The sequence below is a fragment of the Osmerus mordax genome, chromosome 22 (genome assembly GCF_038355195.1).
Source record: "Osmerus mordax isolate fOsmMor3 chromosome 22, fOsmMor3.pri, whole genome shotgun sequence".
NCBI classification, from domain to species: domain Eukaryota; kingdom Metazoa; phylum Chordata; class Actinopteri; order Osmeriformes; family Osmeridae; genus Osmerus; species Osmerus mordax.
In genome coordinates, this window is record NC_090071.1 from 12,900,296 (window position 1) to 12,924,568 (window position 24,273).

Consider the following 24,273-nt stretch of genomic DNA (forward strand, 5'->3'; position numbering starts at 1 on the left):
TCAGCTCCTTCAGGCGACACGCAGAGAAGACTGCAGATTTTTTCATGATTTCAAAACCTAATTTAACATACTTGTCAGTGTTATATTTTCATTAGAATTTGGATAGGTAGTTAATAACACATTATTCTGTGGTGAGGCGAACTTAAAACTCGTTTCCAGGTCGACTTTACAGGATCTTTAAAGGGGTCATTGATTGCAGAACCGAATTTACCTTGTCACAGTTGAATAATGACAGTCAGTGGGTAAAATGGACATACAGTGAACCCCAAAGGCCATTGACACCTCTTTCCTATGCAAATCTCACAATTAAAAAATTTAGCTGTAAAACGGTAGATTTTGAAAAAGCCCACCTTTTTTGGCTCTAGTCTGTACCTTTGTCACGCCCCAAAATTTGCTGCGCGCTGCTCTGTGTACTTCCACGGAATTACAAAGAAGAACGTTTTTCAAGGCTATTGAAAATGGACTATGGTCGTAAATGCAGTGTTCCAGCCTGTACAGGGAATGATGACACTTTTCAGAATCTTCCCATGGAACCAAACACTCGACGGCCTGTGATATTTGTCTATGAGAAGATCCCTGTGCATTTCGACCCTCAATTACACATTTGCTCGAACCATTTCACAGAGGACAGTTTTGAAAACCTGGGACAATGTAAAGCAGGATTTGCTATAAAGCTGTTGCTGAAAATAGGTGCTGTTCCGACCTTATGTTCATCACAGCCGCAAGCTGTAGTATGATGTTGTCGCTAAGTTATTAGCAATGCTAACGTATCGTGCCTGTATCTAGCATCGGTAGAATGTGTGATGATTTAGTTTACTGGCAATGGGGTGAACATTATTTCATGTTCCTGACTGTTTCATTCAAATAAATAACCTATGTTGTCATGTAAATCTACAATTCAAGATGCATGTTTGTCCAGATCTATTTTTTAGCAAGATAGCTAAAGCTAACTGAAGCTGAGTTGAATCACGATAGTTTGTTTGCTAAGTTGTACTGCTAACGTTACCCACCTAGTTAAGTCGATCCTGTTTGCTTTGACAACAGAAGTGGAAACAACTAACATAATCATTTCAAATGATATCTAGTCAATCTGTTGAAAACACTGTTGTGTGGACACAATAGATTTACTTGTACGTTTTTATTTCAAGTCTCCACCTTCATGTTTCAGTGAGTGTTGGCCGTGTTGCATCTTTGCTCCACAGCTTCACTCGTTGTAGACCAACCAATCAGTGCACAGCTCATCTATATATTCATGAGCATACCATAAAAGGACAAAACCTAGCGTTTTTTCCTGGGACAAATTCACTGGAAGCATCAGGGGGGCATAGAACAGCACCCGGGCCATTTTCAGCCCAACCAATGTTACATACCCTATTCGGAGACCTTAAAGAACAATGTGAAATACCCCAAAAACCCAGTCAATCACCCCTTTAAGGGCCACCAATGACATGTCTTTGATGATATAAGGCCGAATTATACTTCTCCGACTCCGTTACGGACAGACGCACGCACAGAGTCGGACAGATTGGTTGAATTTATAGTACTCCGAAGGCAGTGGGTGCTGAAAACAATTCACTGCCAGAAGAGCAGGTGGCGCTGCACTGCGATGCTAGCTAGGTTATCGAAAAGTTATAGCAAATTTACAAATTAGCCGTTTCATCAATAAAATAAGCACATTTTCAGCAACTACACTGCCCATTTCTCGTCACATTTTAATTCAGATGCTGATTTACAAGTACTGTTTAGCTGAAATATGAATTGTAAAAATGTACAACAATGGCGGTCAAAGGATTTTGTTCTCTTGTTGGTCACGGCAACCCCGCCCCTGAGGCAAGCGGTTCTTAATACGGACCAATCACAGCCAAGGGGTATCCGTAAAATGACAGACGGACGGATACTCAGGAAAATCAGGAGGTGCACGTAGAGCTCTCCGAGGGCCTCGGAAGGGAGTTCCTTGACGGAGAGGGCGTTCCGTGTCTCCGTCTCCGTAAAAACGCAGAAGTATAAATCGGCCTTTACACTCTCATTATAGTATCAATAAATGGCAAACCATCTTGAGGTAAATTTACAATTGTAATTAGCATTTATTATTACATTTTATATTTGATTTGTGATATGTATTTTATGTTTAGAGAGTCAATGTTTAAGCTACAGTTTCAGTGACTGAGTGTAGCTGTTTTAAATAACAAATTATAAACAGAAAACTATTTCTGTTTTTGCTATTCATAAAAAAAATTGTCTCTCCTCTATCTCCACCCTCCTCCTCTATTGATCCATCCTCATCTGTCTCATGTGTGCCCCTGTCCCTCCTTCATGATCGTCTTCTCCTCCTCCTCTACCTCTCCTCAGCATCAGGTGTGTGTGAGCTTGTGTTCTCATAGCGATGGCAGTCATTGAACAAAGCAGCACCAGCAGAGGGAAGGACACCCCTGCCACTAAAAGATACCACTCCCCATGCTCCTTCACCAGGGACGCCCGTCGTGACAGGAAGTCCTCCAACACTGCTTCCTGTTGGGCCAGTGTGCTGAGACACAGCAGCAGGTGAAAGATCTGATGGGCGTGACCAATGATATCACAGCGCCCGGGAAAGCAACACTCTGGAATGGGGAAGAAGAAGAAGAAGGCTGCCAAGAGAAACAGCATCCCCTGGTGGTAGGAAGAAGTGGTTTCAGGGGTCAAGTATCAAAAGGTTACAGTTTTTTTCCAATAGTTTAGACACCACATTTTCACAGTTAGTGAAACCTGACACTCAAGGAGCAAAACAGCAGATCTGCACAACTATAAGCACATTCTCAGCCTCACACTATTTGCTAAATACTACACACAGTGTTTTGCAAATCACTAAACACACTTTTCTACAATAGACACAGAAATGTAAGATTATGTCACTTACGTAAGTGACATAATTTTACATTGTGTTATTTGACATTTTTGTGTCTAAGCAATTGAAAAAAACTGTAATCATCTGTGGAAGATAAGATGCAAAACAAAAAATTATATTTAAAATGAAAGGATAACATCCCACCTGCAGGCAATGGAGTGGAAGTGCAAAGGTGTATCCCCAGAGCTGGTTTGCTATGCGATGGGCTACAGGGCTGAATACTAGTAGGTAAGCCAGGCCGGTGGGCACCAGCTGGCATAGCTTGCGGCTAAGAGGGTATGGGCAGAGGTAACGCAGCTTGGAAAAGCAACAGGAGGCACATGACAACCATGCTAGCAGAGCTGCTGATGGGAGAAAGACCTGGGAGAGAAAAATAAGAGATAGGAGGTAGAGAGAAGAAGAAAAAGGAGGAGAGGAGGGGAGAAGAGGAGATGAGAGACCGAAAGGATTCAGCAACCAGACTGAAGACTAAATGCCTGTCTCCTCCAACCCAGCCTCCCACTACCTACCTCTGCTACTCCACTGTGTTGCCAAGTGGGGGTGGAGCTATAGAAATAGAGCACCATGGCACAGCCGTACTGGTAGACCGCCATGCCCACAGAATCCAGGAAGTAGAAGGATAAGTGAGCAGAGTCAGAGTGTGAGTGGAGCAGGTGTGTTGCAGCACTGCAGAGCAAGTAGGTGAGAGAGGAGAAAAGGTAGAGAGCCAGGGGCAGAGAAGACAGGTCCACACCCAGACCCCAACCCTCTGGACCACTCAGTCTTACCCCCAGTAAGCCCTGGGAAAGAACATAAACACCACCACATAACACCACCACCACCACAAGCAAATACAGACATTAAAATAACGCAGTGAAAAGAAATTATTTTAGATTACAGTACCCCTCCACGCATCACAGAAAACAGCACCACCCTCAGCGCCACAAACACTCCAGCCAGCAGGTGGCTCCACACGTTGACTGTTTCGTTGTGCACCTGCAGGAGGCTGAGGAGGTAGTAACGCCAGGGCAGGCCAGGGGGCCGGTACCCAGACAGAATGTAAGGCTCCCAGAACAGAGAAGGGACAGAAGTGTATGGCATGGTGGGGGGGAGGGAGGGGAGGAGATGAACCAGGGTATTGAGGGAGAGAGCAGTGGGGCAGGAGAAAGTGACACGAGGCATAGTGGGAGTGGAGGTGGAAGAGAAAGAAAGAGGGGGAAAAATAGGGGAAAGAAGAGGGAGGAATGAGAGAAGGGAAAACGATGCTGTGGGTTCTGCATACATAAAAGGTGTGAAATAAAACATAAACAATGTTTAAATAAGGCATGTGTGAGCAATGTGTAAACTCAAAAGAACTCAGGTGATCAGACTTTACTAATAACTAAACTGTTGAGAACTGTTGTTCTCAGTTCTAATGGTCAGCAAAACATGTTTGTGTTTTGTGTGTGTGTGTGTGCATCTTATGCTTTTTCACACAAAAGTCGAAATACCAGCAATCAAGTTACCAGCACAAACATCCAAACACACAAAATGTTTACAACCACTGATTGTGAACACAGAACTATTTGGCCTCGACTTTCACAGCATTGGAAAACTTAAAAACGGAACTCACAAGTCTCACTTCCCCTAATGAATGGTATAATCCAGCCCACTTTAAAAGTAAAATCAATTGAGGGCCTTACCTGATAGTCTCTCCCTCCGTCTCACCCTCCGTCTCACTCAAACTAAATCCATTTGCCCACCTTTCAGTCTTATATCCAACAGCAGAGCTCACATGCAAAACATTTTTTTTTCTCTCTCGTTTTTTTTTTACACAACCAACTTACAAAGTCAGTCTGTTCCACACAGTGCCACAGTCTTTTTCTCATAATACAATTATTTTTAATCATGTTTTCTGGTGACTCAAACATTCACTGTGGGATTCCATGGTTGACAGTCACAAGATTCTTTACATTACTAACTAACAGAGAGAGGGTTTAACCAACACGTCTGACTGGAAAATAATGGTTTTCTATAATATTCTCTTCTATTATATTCACAAAGCATTTGGGCAAGAATAGTTTCATTCTTCAGAAAAAGATCATGTTCTCTTCATGAAAATGTATAATGTGAAGGTACATTTTAAGATGTAGAACATTATCCGTGTGCTGCTTCTATAAGTGCAGCAATGTTGTCCTCAATGTGTGTGTGTCTTTGTAATTAGGATTCCTCCATCAGGGGGACACCTATTGTATTTGTCATCATCATCATCGTCATCATCTGCCGCTTGTCCGGGGGTCGGGTCGCGGGGGCAGCAACCTAAGCAGGGAGGCCCAGACTTCCCTCTCCCTGGCCACTTCCACCAGCTCTTCCTGGGGGACCCCGAGGCGTTCCCAGGCCATCCGAGAGACATAGTCCCTCCAGCGTATCCTGGGTCTTCCCCGGGGCCTCTTCCCAGTGGGACGTGCCCAGAACACCTCACCAGGGAGGCGTCCAGGAGGCATCCTGATCAGATGCCCGAGCCACCTCAACTGGCTCCTCTCGACACGGAGGAGCAGCGGTTCTACTCTGAGCCCCTCCCGGATGACTGAGCTTCTCACCCTATCTCTGAGGGAGAGCCCGGACACCCTGCGGAGAAAACTCATTTCGGCCGCTTGTATTCTCAATCTCGTTCTTTCGGTCACTACCCACAGTTCGTGACCATAGGTGAGGGTAGGAACGTAGATCGACTGGTAAATAGAGAGCTTCGCCTTTTGACTCAGCTCCTTCTTCACCACGACGGACCGATGCAGAGCCCGCATCACTGCGGACGCCGCACCGATCCGCCTGTCAATCTCGCGCTCCATCCTTCCTAGACCCCAAGATACTTGAACTCCTCCGGTTGGGACAAGATCTCCTCCCCGACCCGGAGATTGCACTCCACCCTTTTCCGGTCGATAACCATGTCCTCAGATTTGGAGGTGCTGATTCCCATCCCAGCCGCTGTGCATTCGGTTGCGAACCGCTCCACTGAGAGCTGAAGGTCACGGCCCGATGAAGCCAACAGGACCACATCATCTGCAAAAAGCAGCGACCCGATCCTGAGGTCACCAAACCGTACCCCCTCAACGCCCTGGCTGCGCCTAGAAATTCTGTCCATATAAGTTATGAACAGAATCGGTGACAACGGGCATCCCTGGCGGAGTCCATAATGATTACATTTTTATAGGCTATATTAATCTATTAAAAAGACTCGGCTCTTCAGATATGCGAGCCAGCTCCCGACGTTCACCTACAAGAGCCTCTTTGAGCCGGCTCATTCGCGAACGGCCCATCACTACTAAATCCACCAGGGTCGTTGCATCAAGCCAAGGGGCGAGGGGTGGGGGTCTGAGTCAAACTCTGCACTTTTGCAGCCCTCTCTTGAGATCCCTTGGGGAAATTGGTGTGGAAAGTCTGGTGTTTCTCAACGTGGTGCCTCCGCACATTCTAATCTTTAAGTACTGCAATGCACTCATTACAAATTAAACACATCGGTTTGGCGTTTGGATGTGGCGGTAAAATAAACAAGTATTTATCAGTCCAGGCAAGGTTAAACCGACGGTTTTCATTGTCAATTTTACATTTCAGTGTTGAGAAAGACATATTGATAGTAATCTAGGCTACTACCGGCCCGCACTACCGGCACGCTCTGCATTGTTCGCGTGTTGCAAGGCGACGTGGTCTGTACTACTGTATGAATTTACATAGGAATGTATGTTTTTGGCGGGACCACGGGCTGGGCCACTCGGAGCTTGCTTCCGGGCCGCATGTGGCCCGCATGCCGCCAAATGAATAGCGCTGGTCTAATGTCTAACAGTGCGTTCACACTGCAGCGGAGCGGGCGGCGTGGGGCGTCGGCTTCCAATTCATTTTCAATTAAACCAGGCGTTGACACTCGCGTAGGGCATTGTGGGAAGGCGAGCGTTGCAAGTTGGATTTTCTCAACTTTATGTAAATGAGGAGCGTGAAAACGCTAGCGTCGGCCAATCGGATTGGTTTCTTGTTTCTTGTAACGTAGCAACCGTTGGTCATGATAAACATTTCTAGGTTTCACAATTTCAAGATGGAGGAGAAACTTTTCGGATGTGTCTGCACACCCAGTTCTGTTCAGAACAAAGTTACTAATGTGACGAGCCTGAATTTAAAGATTACATTAAACTAACTAGAGAGGGTACAATTTCTGGGGAAATTGTAGGGTGTGCTTGCTTGCGTCGGTTGCACAGGGGTCCGTTTTTGAATGACATTTTTACAACTGATATTTCTGTATATTTTATATAAAAATGAATACTTATTATTTATAAAGATTACATAGATTTAAAAGCATTTTTTTTTTGCTGCTCATTTACAACTGAAAATACGAGTGAAGTGTAGAATGAAATAGATGTCTTCTCATTTCCCCTGCAAGAGGCAGCCTCAACGTTGAATCAAAACAAATAAATTTGGCAGACCGGTGTAAAAATGGACCTAATCTCTATGACTTAAACGTCATTTTAAGTTTTTCCCTTCTCGTGATATTTTCAGGCATGTAGCCTACTCATTGCATTCATTCATTAATAAAGAACCCCCTTTGGAGATTATTCTACGACGTTACCCGGCAGTAGAAGATGGAATCGCGATTCAAACAGTACCATCTGCTAACTGAAAATATGCCCCCCAAAACGTAAATAAGCTTGACATTTATTTAGTGGAAAATCGCTCATTCATAAAAAGCTCACTGGTAGCGATCATTGTCAGTAACAATGCAAAATGCGATATAGCCCTGTGTGGAGAAGCTGCCCCGGTAAATTGTACTACTACGGTAAAGTACTAGACTACTGCTGTGTTCGTCTTGGTAGCGATTGCGTTGGTTGAATTGGATTTAACGTTCCGTTGTACGGTTTAAGCTGAAATTAATTATTTTCATGAACAGATTGACAACGTTTAGGCTGTGGCAATGAAGTTCAGGTTAGTAGTTAGATAGACTTTTGATTTAAGTAAGGGGAGTGCCGAACATGTTCTGTCGCCGTTTGACTTCCTAAACAGATGTGTACTGTAGATGTTTTTGTAGTGTGTCTCTGTAAGCTACAGCGTTGCAGTGAGCTACACTGGTTTGAAACCACAGGTAATGGTAATTTCACCAACAAATCGTTTACTAATGTCAGAATAAATCCTACAACGAAAATGTATATGTGAGGAATTATTTTAACGATTGAAAACAGATAACGCTACATCATAGACCACTGTAGTATGTGTTGCCCGGGCAACACAGGCTAATGTCATGATGCTAATACTTCAGTGAAATAGTAGACTACTGTTTCCGAAAGTAGATGTACTTCCTTAATAATATCAGCTTATACTGTACATTACACATCACAATTGTGTGTCATATCACAAAGTAAAATGAGTAAATAGTTATTACCCTGGCCTCTTTTCTTGTGGCGTTTCTGCAGCTGCCTTGCAGTAAAGCTATAGTTAGCCTAGCTATCCCCCAAGTTAACAGATGCGAAACGAATGTTCTGCCAAAGGTAGTCACGCGTGTTTTCGTGACGTTAGTGACGCAGTGACGTTAGTAACGTCAGTGACTGTGGCTAGCAAATTAGCCACCGTTAGCTTCACTTTTCGCCACAAAAACTTAATTTAAGCCTAAACCATGCAACGGAACGTAAATTCCAATAGAAGCAACTCAATCGCTACCAAGACGAAACTTTTGACACCTACGTTGTCTATGTAGGCCAAATATTGACTGAGTTTTAGGGGGGCAAAAATAAATAAATAAATAAATAATAATAATATATATGTGAGAGAACAAAGGTTGTGCCCTTGCCGAAGGCAAAGCACACCCAATAATATATATGTGAGAGAACAAAGGTTGTGCCCTTGCCGACGGCAAAGCACACCCAATAATGCATGGTGCATGGTTGCAGATGTCGTCAGTGTTCCTAGTGTGTTTTTATAGCCTACTTTTAAATTCAGTCTCGTCACATTACGTGACTGTTCTGTGCCACTGCTAGCTCGCTAGCCCAGCCTACAAACGACTGGTTGAGTGACCGGTGGCGTAACATGTATTCTACTGTAATCTTGCACTAGTAAAAATTCGGTATTTTTACATAAATGTTGTGTAAAAGTGGTATTTTGATCGATATTGTGAGTACATGGACCCAAATCTGCACACTTGCCCATGACTACAACAGTGACCTTAGAGAACTACAACTCTGTATTCCCTTACAAAAAAGAATTATATAGTTTATTTTGTAAGTATACTTAGTATAAAAAGTATACTATTATCATGTTACTTAAAGTATACTAGCAGTGTACTTATTTATATACTATTTTTGTACTAAGTAAACTGAATTAGCCCACTTTTTAGGTCACTTAGTACACTTTAAAGTACACTTATAGTGTATTTCAAGGTTTACTTTTGAATACTGTAAAGTAGCCTGTGTAGTGCACTTTCAGTTCATCAAGTATACTTTCTAAAGTACTTCAAAGTATACTTTGGAATACTCTAAAGTAGCCTGTGTAGTGCACTTTCAGTTCATCAAGTATACTTCCTAAAGTACTTAAAAGTATACCTTGGAATACTCTAAAGTAACCTGTGTAGTGCACTTTCAGTTCATGAAGTATACTTCCTAAAGAGCCTCAAAGTATACTTTGCAATACTTTTAAGTGCACTTTCAATTAATGTAAGTACTTCAAGTAAACTTAATAAATTACATTTTACTATTACTTACTAATATATTATAATGTTTAGGAGCCCCTCAAACGCCTCAGATTATAAGTCACTTAGCGAGATCGGGGGCCCTTACAAAGTTACACTGCAGTTCCTTAGCTGAAAAAAGCTGGGCTCATTTGCCTGCGTCAGATGAGAAGGGTACCGGAGAGATGGTCGGTGTAGGGGGGCGGTTGCGGGCGCGGTCTCGTCGAGAATTGGGTCTGGACGGGACGTGCGCGTGGGACGGCTCCGTGGGTGCACATCAGATGGTATGCGACATGAAGGATATACACACACAGACGTAGTCATCGTTAATGTTAGCATAACCTGGGCATCCAGATATCACCTTGTTTTTGTCACTAGTAAATAGTGGGATGTCATGTGGTCTCAGGGGGAGCGACCCTTTGCTCTATACATAGTATAGACTGGCGGAGTGTCGGTTAACTCGTTGCCTCATGTCATGCATGCTGCAGTGAAGGCAGGGAGCGCTTCCCCATGTACATCCATTCTGCCAATGTTAAACCATTTGTCATGTGTATGAATAAATGGTGAAATCAATCACGTGAGTGTCTTGACTGAAATGAGCGAAGCAGGTTCAGGCATGGCACTCGGACAGCGCGCGTCATATCACCCATCGCCGTGTCTCAGACCATAGGCTTAGCTCGAATGGCGGCGTTATAAAGTCGCAGCATGCACGCACACGCATCGTTGATTACCTAGTGTTCTGCGCTGCTGCCCACACCACCATCCCCTTTTTTCCCATGTTGTCTGTCTGTTCTCCCCGTGGGGGATTTAACTTGTTGCTCCCTGCCTCATGTCATGCATGCTGCAGTGAAGGCAGGGAGTGCTTCCCCATGTACATCCATTCCGCCAATGTTTAACCATTTGTCATGTGTATGAATAAATGGTGAAATCAATCACGTTGTGTCTTGACTGAACCAGTGTTAGTGACCATTGTCAGTGGACAGACCGCTAAATTGACAACAACCCAATCTCCGATTCCTCCCCCACCACCAGAATGCAAACTGGGGTCTTCTGGCACTAACAAGCGTGATTACACCTTCTGTAAATAATGTGTATAAATCAACTACACCACCAAAAAACTGTTTCAGTGGACAGGATTTATACTGAGGAGTGACTATAACCAATCCAACTTGGTTACACCTGCAGACAGGGCAATGTGACAACAGTCAAGATACAGTAATACCCATCAGTAGCTTGATACAGTAAGATGGATCTGTGAAGTCACAACTGGGGGAAGCTCTCCAGGAATGCTAGACTACTGTATGTATTTAAACTGATTATAATATGCAAATCATCCGTTTTTATTTTCAGTACCTTTGATAGGGTCCACTAGAAACAGACAAGGTCAAGTCAGGGTTGTCTAGACTCAGCTCTGGTTTTAAATCAAATACAATAAAGATGTCTCACAAGATTCGAATTCTGCAAACTTTATTGTCCATCCAATTTCCATGAGACAGGGAACTATCATGGTATTAATAAAATGATAAAAAATATATGATGACAAATAATAAATAAACTACAAGATCTCTTGATTAATTGTCCATCTCAGTTTGTCTGTGCCAACACACAAGTGCATCCCACAGACACTGATAGGTAGGATGTGCTGTAGCTATTGTTGTTTCCTGTTGGCTGCAGCACCAGCACCTGCTGCACAATGGGTGCACTGTTGTAACTGGCATAACCGAGAGAGATGGATGCATAACTGCAAGTAGTGGTACTGCACTCTGCCTCCCAGATTGTGGCAGGGATACGCCCCTTAACAGTGCTGGATCTTGGAGAAGAAAAGAGGGGAGGAGGAGAGGTGGAGGCAGAGGAGAGATGAGACAGTGATGGGTAGCAGGAAGTGAGAGGAAGATAAGAAAATATAAGAGGATGAGTGGGGTTGTATTTAAATAAAGAAAAAAAAGGAAATGAATAGTTACATTAATACTGGGATTAAATAGACTGCTATTTTACTCTCAATTGATATGTTAGATCAGGAAGTTCATCAACAAGTTAAAAAAAAAAGAATTTTGAACAGGTGTCAGGGAGCTCACTTCCAAGTCCAAGGAGAGAGGGACTGTGTATGGATGTTCCCGTTCCCCTCTGCGTCCTCGTACGAAGCCTGTTCATAGTTTGACGGGATGATTAGAGTTGCATCATATCTGTCTTTTTGTTGCTCCCAGTCTTTCTCCCAATTGATGGCCTCCACTCTCAGAGCTAGAAAAATACAGCAGCACACAGCCTGATGGAAAACAAACAGACACACATGCATTTTAAATAGAAATAGATTATATTACCATTACAATATTTGAGTAGACACTACACTGTGTAACGTCAAAGTATGATTAAGCTCGATCAGACAGGCTGATGAGAAGATGACTGATTATTTATTTATATTTAAAAAAAGACAAATCCAATTATCAAAATTAGAAGTGTACCCTTCCATTTCTGACACTTTCCAAATAAAACGCTTGATCAAACCTCAACTTCAAAAGGAATCCATTCAGTATTTATCTTACCAGGAACTTTGAGGCCTTGCTTCGGAGCATCATCATCTCTGCTGGTCACTTTCTTTCTGTCTCTCTTGTTTTATCTCAGGCTCTTCAGTACTTCACACTTCTCTACTCTGGTATTTATCTGGTGTATGAGGTGGTATGACAGAGACATATGATATTGGTTTGAATCTGATAAGAGGAGGCATCACTGATGGTGGGAAATCAAGATTTTTTTTTACAATACAGAAGAGATCTGGTGCCTGCAAGATCTTATCTACCAAGATGCTAAACAGGTGACCTTATAAAGGTGTGTCTGTTTCTTTCCATGAATCAAAACACAATTCCAGTGGCACCCCTTTTACCCCACCTTTTGCAATTTATCCCTGGTTATCTATAAAGTACCACATTGCTTCATTTCAGTCTCTATACTCTATTGTCCTCTACTTTACTCTCTAATAACACGGGTAAGACAAGGTTAGTATGAATGGGCCCAAACCCGTTCTAAAACATGTTTTGTTTGTTTTATACTTTCAGTGATGTTAGAAATGCAACAGCCTTGCTTGTGTACAAGAATTACATTATGTGTCACATACAATTTTACAAATCCGGATTTAAAGACATTTTCATATTATAGGGGGAGGAGTTTGACAAAGTGAATGGTAAATGCTTTGCAGAGTAAATTAGAATGTAACCAAAAATAGAGCCTGGCATTTAATTCATTTTCAAAGGGAAGTGAAAAAATGCTGCATGCGTCATTCATTTAATGTTTCAAACTTATCATTAGCCACTAGTTATGTTTTGCATAATTTAACTGAATATCACTTTGACACCAACACATTAACTTGACTTTTATGTGCTAAATGGTCATGTGACCACAATTTCACATTGAATGAAAAAAAATTTGTGACCAGAAAGGGACTTGACCAGAAAGGGACTCGACGTAACAGGGAGGAAGGTTGATGGGCTTAGGGAGGACAACGGATCAGTCCCCAAAAAAGGGTAAACTTTCTTAAAAATCGAACTCACCCCAAATACACTAAACTAGAAATCTGTATTCCATCTGATCCAAGTTTACCAGGTAGTCTAGTCATTGTTAGAGTTATTTGTATGCCTGGGACTGGTGAACCACAGGACATCACACTAAAACAATCTCTCAATCTTCCCTGCATCACCACTAAACGAAACGTCCTCGATAGATCCTTTGACAGATACGCCTCTCCCTTCAAATGTGCTTGTTCTTGTCAGCACTTGCCTCCACAGTAGCAACCCAAAGACTGAAGTCATCTTGGCCGCTGTCCTCATTCACTCAGAGCTGCAGTTGCCTCCCACACATGGGGTCTTGAAACTATTCACCACTCCTGGAATTAGTCAAATATATCTGTCTAGTTTGTCAGATAGATTCGAAATTTATGAGGGTTAAAATATTTTATTTTTGGATCTGGCAAAAACAATTATTTCACTCAACTGGGAGTATGTCTTACAATATGATGAAGCCCATCTGAGGACATAAACTGGTTAAGGTGTGTACTGTGCAACTGTGCAAATGCTGACCTGGGCAAAATAGATAATAGTTGATTTAGTAACTCAATGTGATGTTATTGTCCCAAAAGTGAGAACTTGTGAGATCAGATGAGATGACACACAAATGTATTTATATTTTTTTCAGTTTACCTTTAGTAAAATGTCATTGTTCTGTGAATGCCAGTTCATGTGAAAATAAATTAACTATAGTAACTAATTACTTATTGGCCATACCAAAATCAATGAATTAGCAATTAAAAACTTCACACAGGCACAAGTGTTTCTCTTTTCATCTGTTGGGCTCACTGTAAACTGAGTGAACTCCTGCTTACCCTCTTTTAGACCCACCTTTCTGTGGTGATGTCACCTCCTATCTTTGTGGTTTTTCAGAGAGCTCTGAGGTGTGGTGAAGCGTGAGAGTTGTCAGGGTGCAGCTCTACAGAGTTTCTGACGTTCGCTCCACCTCGCTCGGTGAGGCCTGCCACTAAAGAAAGATGATCAGCATTTTTCTGACCTCTTTTCATCTGGAGAGAGGAAGGATGTTGCACGCATGCATTGAAATCAAATAAAATGCGCTGGAAATGTATTTATTTGTATAATGTTCGTCATTATTATCATTATTATTGTTGTAATTATAATGAGAACAATAATAAGAATAATATGTCAATAATAATAAGAACCAATACAATAGCAGATATAATAATAATCTTAGTAACAATTAAGAAATTCAACAAAAGAAAATGTCTGACTTCACAATCCTGTTCGTTAAATCTCATCCAGTTTAAACCTGTTAACCTGTTAGGGTTGCATCTCCCACACTGTGCAAATACATTATAAGTGAATGTGTAATAAAACTTACAGTACAAAATATTTATAACTAACAACAAAGGACATCAAGCATATCACTATAAGAACGGCTTCTGTAGCTCTGCTGGGGTTTGGGTTGGTGGAGAAGGAAGAACAAATGAAAGAAGTAGGGGAGGAAGAGGAGAAGAAGCCACAATAAGATCTACCTCATACATTCCTGGATGTCTGGAGAGTAGAAACTCCCTGGTGGGTTATATGTTAAACCCCTAGGTGCATCCAGTTATGAAGATATGAGTAATTTGGTTTATCTCTGTTGCTCCACATAGTGTGTAATGCGAAGAGAACAAAAGAAGAGAGACAGGAAGAGAGAAAGTCCTAGAAAGTTGTATTGATCAAAGACATGGACCACGGAGTAACCCACTTCCACAACGTGTCATATCTCTGTGAATCATGATGACTGGTGAAATTAGAATTGCTGATGCTTGCAAATAATACATTTCAATAAGAGTGATTCAATCCTAATCCCTAATCCAAATCAGTTAACAGATAGTTTATTGATTATTTTGTTTGTTTTATCTGCAGGTGCATGCTGCAGATAATGAGAGTGTATTTTGGCACAGAAATAGGATATGTTTGTATTACAAGGTAATAGATCAAAAACATAATTTTTGCTTTGTATACGTGACTTTAAGTGTCATTACTACATACCTACCACATCCCTACGTAGTAGATACATAGTAGGTATGCTGTTCCTGTGTGGTTGCAATGCTGTAATGTGTCTACCTACGTAGGTAAATGCTCCTATATAAAATTGATCTATTCACGAATCCCCCTGTGCCATTGTGTGTATTGTTATCAAAAACACTATTTTCAATGCTAAATATGATCCTGTTAAAGATCCTCAAATTCGGTCTCATCATCTGCTGGAAACTAATTGTTCTGACAGTCAATGTTGCAAAGATGGAAAGTCATGGCGGGGGCGGCACGACAGCATCAAAACAGGTCACAAGTTCCGGGTGTAATGAATCAGCTCAGTGAACCCTACCTTAATAACCTCTCGAGATGCAGAATTTATTATGTTTACATTTGACATAAAAATTTGTGTGTTTGGATCAAATAAACGTATTTTGAAAAAGTTGTTATAGTCATACATTGATAACTTAATTAATTAACCAAGATCACATGGCTATTTCTGAGTTTTTTCTAATTAGTTACATCAAGTTAGTTTATGACATTATGAGAAAGCCCAAGATGTCCTCTTATTTTAAGATGAATGACCAAAATGTTTGTACTATGTAAAGTAGTTTTTACATTAAATGGTATGACCTCCAATATTTACACACAAAATACTACTGATGTATTTTACTGTTGTTCATAAGAGTCTGGAAGCCTAACCCCTCCACTAGTCAGGTAGTCCCCAGTAGTATCCCTTAATCCCAGTTAATAAACAATACTGGAGCTAAACCATGCTGGTACTAGACCAAGGTTCGTTACAGAGGTATATGACATGAAAGTATTCTTATTAGAATAAAGATATGATTTACACATTAAGGGACTGAATCGTTGGTTACATTGCAGTGGGTGAGAGAAGTGCATCCAAGTGTTTGACAATAGTAAAAATACAGGTATGGTTGAAATGAAGCTGAAAGGTGTGATCATGACCTGATCATGTACAATAGATAACGATTGTTTTTAGAGAGAGAGTAGAGTAGTAAAAAAGTAGTTAAAGCAACGCATAGAAATAAGAATTAACTGAGGTTTTGTCACTTTGAGGGGGATCGGCCGAGCTCCAAGAAGCCTGGTTTAGACCCGGATTCATTAGCCACATCCAGAGCCTTCTGCCTGGATCACTCACTCTCATTCGCTTACTTAATTTCTCCATTCTTTCAAGTAAAACTAAAAAACACATCCAGTTAGTTTTGTTTTCTTTGAACTTCTAAAAAAAAAATTCAGTCGGTCTAGAATCTTAGGATCATGCCATACCAGGCATCCCAGTGCTACACTCAATACAGTTATAGGTGGAGATGTTTCAATAGAGTTCATCTTTCTCTCATCTGTGTCCATTAGTCATCTCATTGTAGTTTGCTTGTAAGAAGAGGATGAAAGAGTAAAAAAGAGGCTGCCAGGATGCTGCATCAGAGGAAATTAGTGATGTGCACAAACACATACACACTTACACAGACATACACAATCGTACAGACACACACGCACACTCACTCACACCCACACACCAAAGTATAAATCTGTCAGAGCGTCACATTAGTGTCAGTAGAGCTCATTTAACCGAGATAGAAGACCACAACATCAACCTACAGTCACCCATCATCTGTTGGACAGACTAAGTTATACACCATGTACTTAGCTTCCAACCTCTACACTGTAATGGTGAGTGCTTACTTATATTGTTTTGTTTTGTGCGACTTGCGTGTGTGTGATGAGCTCTTAGGTTTATACCATTTATAACATCAATACTGGAGATAGATTGTAACAATGCTTGTAGAGGAAGTACATTTCTACCTTCACAGCAGTACCAAGCTCTACTGTCTATTAAACAGTCAGTACACAAAAGTAATTGAAGTACATTGGATTTCCAGATTTCCTCACCCAAAAATCTAGCCTGGTAAATAGTAAATGATCCAGATGTGCTGTCTGCTTGTCCTGATGACTATTTTCAGACGTTTCCCTTCAGTGTCTGGGACACCAACCTTCATTGTAAATGTGAGTGTCTTCAGATGTTCAGAAAAGCAACCTTGGTCTCCTCTCCCCCAGGTGTTGTGTGGGGTGGTAATGACGATGTTTGGGGCCGAGGCTGCCCCCCATGCTCCCCCACTGGGGGACAGGACAGTGACGTTGGTTCTGGACTCCAAGATCATTCTTCCAAGTCATCCTGTCAGACCCCTCCATGACCACTCAATCTCCCCATGGACTTACAAGTAGGACCACACACACACGCACCCACACACATAAAAAAACACTAATAATTTCAAGTTTTCCCCACCCCTCTCTTCCGTCTCTTTATTTTTGTCTCTATATCCCTCTCTACGTATACCCCCCCCCCTCTCTCTCTCTCTTCCACAACCCTTCAGCACTACCCATTACAAGGATCTCTATCCGCCCACTATCCATCAAGCTCATTGTTCACTCAGCGGCTGTCTGGACAAGGAGGGACGTGAGAACCTCACCTTTGAGTCCAAACCCATTCTGCACCAGATCCTGGTCCTACGCAGGGTATTGGGGACCATTGGAGTCAACTACCGCTACCGCCTGGAGACCATGGTGATCCCTGTGGGTTGTACCTGCGTCAATCCAAGCATCAAGGTCCAACAGTAGGCTAAAAACGAATACACCCTGACCCTGTTGGTCATATATGGAATTAATTTTAGGTTAATTTATTCTAATGTTGGAATTTTTCTGGGGCTTCACAGATCAACTGTGGACCAGAATACAGGTATTCTGAACTCAAGTACAATAGGTAGTATAATGACAAAATTATTTAATACTAATAATGCATCTATAATGTTTGGGAGCGTTCTATGGTTTTTAATTTGCTTTGTGAACTGTCCTAAACACCCTGTATTTGTGGGTTATTTTTGTTAATTTATTTGTATTCATAATTTTTACAAAGTAAAGATGAACTTGAACAAATGAAATCTTTACTTTCTAACCCAAAACAATAATGTATTGTGTAATAATTGTTTGTATTTATTAATGGGCTATTTAAGTTGTATTCATATTTCCTTTAAGTATTTATTAAATAAAGACTTTCATTTCAATGCAAATATTTTTATTTTACTTTTGGCATCTAAAATATAGTACAATTTGTATATAGTCACACACAGACACCCTGTCCATAACATTTGTGGAGACAGGAATCCAGTTCAGAAATCTAACTTATAATGAAAGATATATTAAAACCTAGCCTGCAGGTATTAGCTCAAAGCACATTGTTTCATATTAGTATGCCCGCACACACACACACACACACTCATATTCACACACACACACATGCACAAGCTCACATATGGACACACACACATAACATGCACACAGTTACACACACGCACATTCATTGGCACTGTTGGCACATCAGCAAAGCAGATAGATTTCTGAGTGGTCCTTAAGTGAAGATGAAGGTATCAATCAGAACCTTTACACTTTTCCCAGTCTTTAGAATGCCTTGAAATGTATCCAGTAGGTCTTTAGAATGTATTTGAAGGTCTTGGTGGAATTGGTGTGATCCTAGATGCAGGCACTTGGACCAATTCCTAAACACGAAAGTATCGCGCCTCCATCTCCAGCTGTCGTCTCTTTTTTTCTCTTTGTGAGAGCTGCTGTGATGAGATGAAAGTCATCCTTCTCTCTAACCCTGGCCTGTCCTGGCCTTCCAAAAAACACAGGGCCTCCCCGTGGTTACGGTAACCGCGGTAACAACTCATATGAGAGGCTTCCGTAAAATGGTTTCCATGGAATGTTCAGCTTGTGTTGTGATCAGGCCATCAGGACACCTAGGACACAGAGAGACACAAACTGTTAGTTTCATCTACAGGCCCTCATGTTAACATATCAAACTGATGAACAGACTGAGATTCTAGATACAATAGTGGGGTCATGAAAGAGATTTTTTTTTTCAATATCTAAGCTAGCACTTAGATCTATTCACAGGAAGTGGGGATAACAGGAAATGACAAACCGAATCAAGTACGTTTTTACATACGAGGAACTACGAATGCTTTGGTAGACATGATGTGTTTAAGGTCTTCCAGGTGAACTATATGTATCTGATCTTTCTATTGTATTCAAACGTATTCACTTATGCAATACTAGACTTTATTCTTGATTAACAGTAGTAAATAGTAGTAAAGTTCATTCTGAAGCAGACACTTGTGACTTAACATCACTTTTTATCACAAAGGAAACAATTCCTTTCATCCCTTTGTCTCTCCTCGCTTCATCTCCTTTTAAACACTCCTCTCCTTCTTGTTTGCCCTCACCTCCACAGAGTGCTTGTCCTGAAAGAGAAAAACACAGAGAGGAAATACTTGTTAATTCTGTGTTCCATATCTGCCTTTATATGTAAGCAAAATAAGGTAAAGTAGATTTGACTTTCAAAAGAAGACACAAAATCAAAGCAAGATGAAAAACAAAGACAAGTGACATGGGGGAGGAAGGTTTATATAGTTACCTTGTCCTGCAGGCGCCCCAGCATGGCAGAGATGTGTGCCTGCCGTTTCTCCTTGTTGGCCTCCATGCGTTGCTCTAGACGCTCCTTAGCCAGGCGGACAAAGTTGTTGTGTTCCTCCACAGCCTTCTGGGCCACCTCCCACTCATGTTCACGCTTCTCAGCCAGGTGCTTCAAAAACTCTGCCTCCTGAAACTAAAACGGGGTGACAGAGAGAGGAGGAGAGGAGGAGAGTGGGGGAGGAAAGAAGGACATAGAAGGGAGACAGAGAGGCAAGGGGAGGAAGAGAGTGGATGGAGGATAGAGAGGAGGGGCGAGAGTTTATGGTTCATGTTGTTCATGAATGGTTACAGGGGCATTCAAACTGTCTCTTCCTTCTATCCTGTCCTCTCACATCTCCTCCTCTATCCTCTTCTCCTCTCCTCTTCACAACATTTCTCCCCTTATGTCTGTCCTGTTCTCTCACATCTCCTTGAGTATCCTCCTCCCATCACCTCACCTCTCCCCTTCTCCTCTCCTCTCCTCACCTTTCTCCTTTCCTCTGCTGCATCCAGTTTCCTTTGGATGTTTCCAAGGGAGGGTTCCCTGCGTGGGGGTGTGGTAGCACGGAGCTCTGGCCCTCCATCAAAGGATGGAGGCTTTAGGATGACCTCGAAGGCCTGGCCGGACGTACGCTTGTTCAGCTCAATCACCTCCATGTCCCTGATGATGCACAGGTTCAGATCCACCACACCTGCAGGGGGCAATGGAGAGAGAGAAAGCGAGAGAAATAGAGAACAAGAGAGAGTAAAAGAGAGAGCGTGAGAGAGAAAAGAGTGGAACAGTGAGAGAGAGAAAAAAAGAGCATGGCAAAGAGAGGAAAATAATGTATTTAGAAGACTTCTTAATTGATTCGTCAACTCATATTGAACGTAACACCTAAAATGGCCAACCTGCTTATTGATCATTCAATAAATACAAAAGAAAAAAAAATCTGTGATTAATGAGTTTAATGAAAGGATGGATTGTAATGTTATATGTACAAGGTGAGTGAAATCAAAAGACAGCTCACCTTTCTTGTTTGGGGTCTTTTCTTTGGGTGCAGGTAATATGCAGGAGCAGAAGAGAGACACCAGAGGGAGCTCTCGCATCTTGGCTGAACAGAAGAGGCCAGTCAGCACTGAATAATACATAGTACCTTGCTACATTGTCTTTCAGACCCCAACCTCCACCCCCCTCTCTATCTCTTTCAAACACACATTCACAGATTTACCTGATAGAGTCATTGTGTTTCTGCTAACTGGCTTCCAAACACCTGAAGAAATCAAACTGTTCTCTCTCTGAGGGAACACAGAAAAAGTGATTGTTAAAATAATCCATTCCACCCATTCATCCATCCATCTACCAGTCAGCAGATTATGTTGCCATCCAAACATAAATTACATTTGTTCTCCACTGCCAAAATGTGTGCAATTAATCACAGCTTTGATGTTGTAAGCATAGTAATCTTGGATGGATAATAGGAAAATGCTTGATATTCAGCAAGCATCAAGACTGTACTGTCTTCCGCAGTTCACATAAACACATTCATATGACCTGTCAGGCCAGATTCCAGGCTACTATTGTGGGCCCATCAGTGGTGGTTTTAGCTTTTATGGCTCCCTGGGCGAACCCCTAACACCCACCCACCCACCCCCATCCCTAACCACCATTCTGCACTAATTGTAATTTTTATTCAGAAATTTTAAACAACACAAATAAATAATTTTAACATTAAAAACTATTTGATCCCCCAACACTGTTGATCAGGAGTCAAGACTAAACCAATTCACCCTGGTGGTGGGCAGACTGGTTTGATATTATTCTTAACGATTTCACACCAACCCCCCAAAAATGTTACAATATGTTTGTAAAACTGTGGGCCTATATTCACAATATGATGAATTAATTGTTGCTTATTTGGTAGCATTTTGTAATGTGTCAGATTTTACTAATTGCATGACTGTACAAAGTTAGAGGTGCGCTATTTGATAGATTCCCCCATTCCCCCTACCTCGGGCTTCCAGTGGGGAGACCTGAGGCCTACATATCCCCTCCCCCCTCCCCCTCTCGTACTTCTGAGTGGGAGACCTGCAGGCAGCCTGCCTAGCTCCCAAACTAGATTCAGGGCGCCCACAACGACCAGTTGAATTGACCCACAGTCCCACACGGTGGCATTATATCATTTTGACGTGACGTGCAAATGAGCGATAGAAAAACTGATGTGCAAACTTCACCATTCCCCCCCAAAAGATCTGCGGTCGGCTTGTGTCGCCCCCGGCCAAATATGGCACCCTATGCCGAAATCCGCCACTGGGGCCCACACAGTATACATAAAACACTTCTCCTTACTACACAGAACGTCCGCACTCACAAAGAGAGTAAGAGGGGTGAGAAACAAAGAGTAAGACAATGTATGGAGGGAAGGAAATTAAAACAAGACCAAAAGGTGGAGGAGAAGAGAGGCTAATGAAAAATCATACTCATAAGAGTTAATTTGCCTTGTTTTATTGTCTTCTGTTTTGACTGAAAATACAGCCATCTCAACACAATGATGTTTCTTCCTTCCTCTACTACATCTATCACAGGCTCTCTCTCTGTCACTTCCTTTATGTCTTGCTCTCTCACTTTTTTCTCTGCCTTTTTTATCTATTTTTCCCTGTCTCTCTCTCTCTGTGCCCCCTCACACATTCACACAAAGCACACAAGCCCACACACTCCCTCTGAAACTCAGACTCACATTGACATTATTTTCTTCTACCTCAGTTATGTGTGTCATGGCAGTGTGTGTGTCAGTGTGATGCATATTAATGGTGTGTGCTTGTAGGGTGTGAATGTTACATTTACATTTAGTCATTTAGCAGACGCTCTTATTCAGAGCGACTTACAGTAAGTACAGGGACATTCCCCCGAGGCAAGTAGGGTGAAGTGCCTTGCCCAAGGACACAACGTCAGTTTGCATGACCGGGAATCGAACTGGCAACCTTCGAATTACTAGCCCGATTCCCTCACCGCTCAGCCACCTGACTCCTCTGTTAGTGTGTGTGTTGGTAGTGAGTGGATATTCATGCACAGCAGAGAGAGGAAGCCAGCCTACACAGGAAGAGTAGGAGGGTGTGTGGGGCTGGGCCAACCACACTATCATATTAACACGCTTCAACACACCCACACCCACAACTTTAATCAATGCATCCTACAGATTCAACTAATTCCTGCTAGAATTATTTAGGGTCATTTACGAAGTAACCCAGTGCAGTAACAGCATAATATAATTAATCTGATAAAACCTTCTTTATTTGTCACATTGCAACAAACACATCTTCTGAATATACAGAGAATAATGTGTTAACTTAGCAGATGCTTTTATGCAAAGTGACATACTGGGGGTATTTGAACCTGGGAGCTCTTGATCTGAAGTCAAATGCTCTGACCACATAACTTTACCCATACCGCTGCCATTTCGCAAATGCAATGTAACAAATGAACAACAAAATTATATCCAAAACAACAGTCCACCAGACTGGTTTGATAAATTCTAATCCAAGATATTTCTTTTTACAATTTTCTCATCATCACAACAATTTATTTATTAACTCTATTTTGCACAGCCTCTATCTGTACTAACAATGTATATGTGTGTAATGACCTGAGGAAGAGCACAGCTCTTTAATGACAAGACACAAACAGCGGAACTCCATCAAGCTCTCTGGCTGCAAAGCCGATGATGTCATCAATTGTGTTGCTCTGTAGCAGTGAGGATCTCCATACATACATCTCACATCCTTTAACTCCATTACAAACTACCTCAGTCCTGGTATTCAGTATTAAATACAATCTACAAAATGTCTCTGCACAATAAAAACATAAGTAATTTGTTGCCTGTGTATGAAATTTCAAAAGAAACATTTTATTGTATCCTATCACTTAACCTCTGGTTTTGCAGTACTTACCTTGGTATGTAAAAAGCTGATGATACTCTATATCCTGGCTTACTTTGTCCTCTCTCTCCCCTCTCTCTGTTGAGCTTCTGTTTGCTGTACCAGCTCACAGCATCAGCACCACAACCAGCCCGGCAGCATGACATCACCTACCAGAGCTCCTATTGGTGGGGCAAAACTGCTCCCTGATAGGCTGTAGAGCTGCTGGAGGAAAGAGGGAGAGTGGGCAATGGGGGAAGGGGGTTGGGGTGTGTGTGCTGGAAGTGGAGGGGGTGAGTGGGTGCGTGCGTGCAAGGAATTAACCCTTTGTCTGCTGCTAACTGTGAAGTATGCTGCAGCCCAGTCTAACAGATAGAGCAGAAGAGACAGTAGTACATGCAATCTGCATTAACACAAACAATCTAAAGGAAGATTCGTGAATTGTGGTTATTTCCTTCATCTTTACGGACGCACCCGTGGTGGGTGTTCTGTGTTTTATCATTCTAATGTACAGTATTTCTTAATAGTGCATTTCTTCACTGTGCTTTGATTTTAAAAATGCTGCAACATCCTGTTGCAACAAAATAGATATTGTTCTTGTTTAATTGTACTTTGTGAAATAACATCTATACAGGTTGATTGTACATCAACATATTGTTTAAAGCAATTAACTTTGGACTTTATTGGACTTTATGATTAATCTGGGCAAATAAAGACATGGAAGATGAGAGAAATCTATCATAGTATTTGCATGTTTTTCTCGTCAATGAACAAACAAA

The 24,273-nt window shown here is 41.8% G+C and overlaps 3 protein-coding genes across 3 annotated transcripts; 1 reads left to right on the forward strand and 2 right to left on the reverse strand.

Moving 5' to 3' along the window:
- Positions 1-2,088: 2,088 nt before the first annotated feature.
- Positions 2,089-4,554, reverse strand: LOC136966163 (membrane progestin receptor beta-like). Its single transcript, XM_067260583.1, has 5 exons — positions 4,543-4,554; positions 3,764-4,134; positions 3,391-3,660; positions 3,026-3,241; positions 2,089-2,646 (listed from the first exon to the last, which is right to left on the reverse strand). The coding sequence occupies exons 2-5, from the start codon at positions 4,040-4,042 to the stop codon at positions 2,266-2,268; spliced, it is 1,146 nt and encodes a 381-aa protein (XP_067116684.1). The 5' UTR covers positions 4,043-4,134; positions 4,543-4,554; the 3' UTR covers positions 2,089-2,265.
- Positions 4,555-16,679: 12,125 nt separating this feature from the next.
- Positions 16,680-18,026, forward strand: il17a/f1 (interleukin 17a/f1). The gene is made up of 3 exons (XM_067260737.1): positions 16,680-16,765; positions 17,150-17,313; positions 17,467-18,026. Exons 1-3 carry the CDS (start codon positions 16,733-16,735, stop codon positions 17,708-17,710), a joined length of 441 nt encoding a protein of 146 aa, XP_067116838.1. The 5' UTR covers positions 16,680-16,732; the 3' UTR covers positions 17,711-18,026.
- A 719-nt stretch (positions 18,027-18,745) lies between these two features.
- On the reverse strand, positions 18,746-20,701 carry stmn4l (stathmin-like 4, like). The gene is made up of 5 exons (XM_067260389.1): positions 20,611-20,701; positions 20,087-20,292; positions 19,563-19,754; positions 19,372-19,389; positions 18,746-18,885 (listed from the first exon to the last, which is right to left on the reverse strand). The coding sequence occupies exons 1-5, from the start codon at positions 20,687-20,689 to the stop codon at positions 18,877-18,879; spliced, it is 504 nt and encodes a 167-aa protein (XP_067116490.1). The 5' UTR covers positions 20,690-20,701; the 3' UTR covers positions 18,746-18,876.
- Between the last annotated feature and the right edge of the window lie 3,572 nt (positions 20,702-24,273).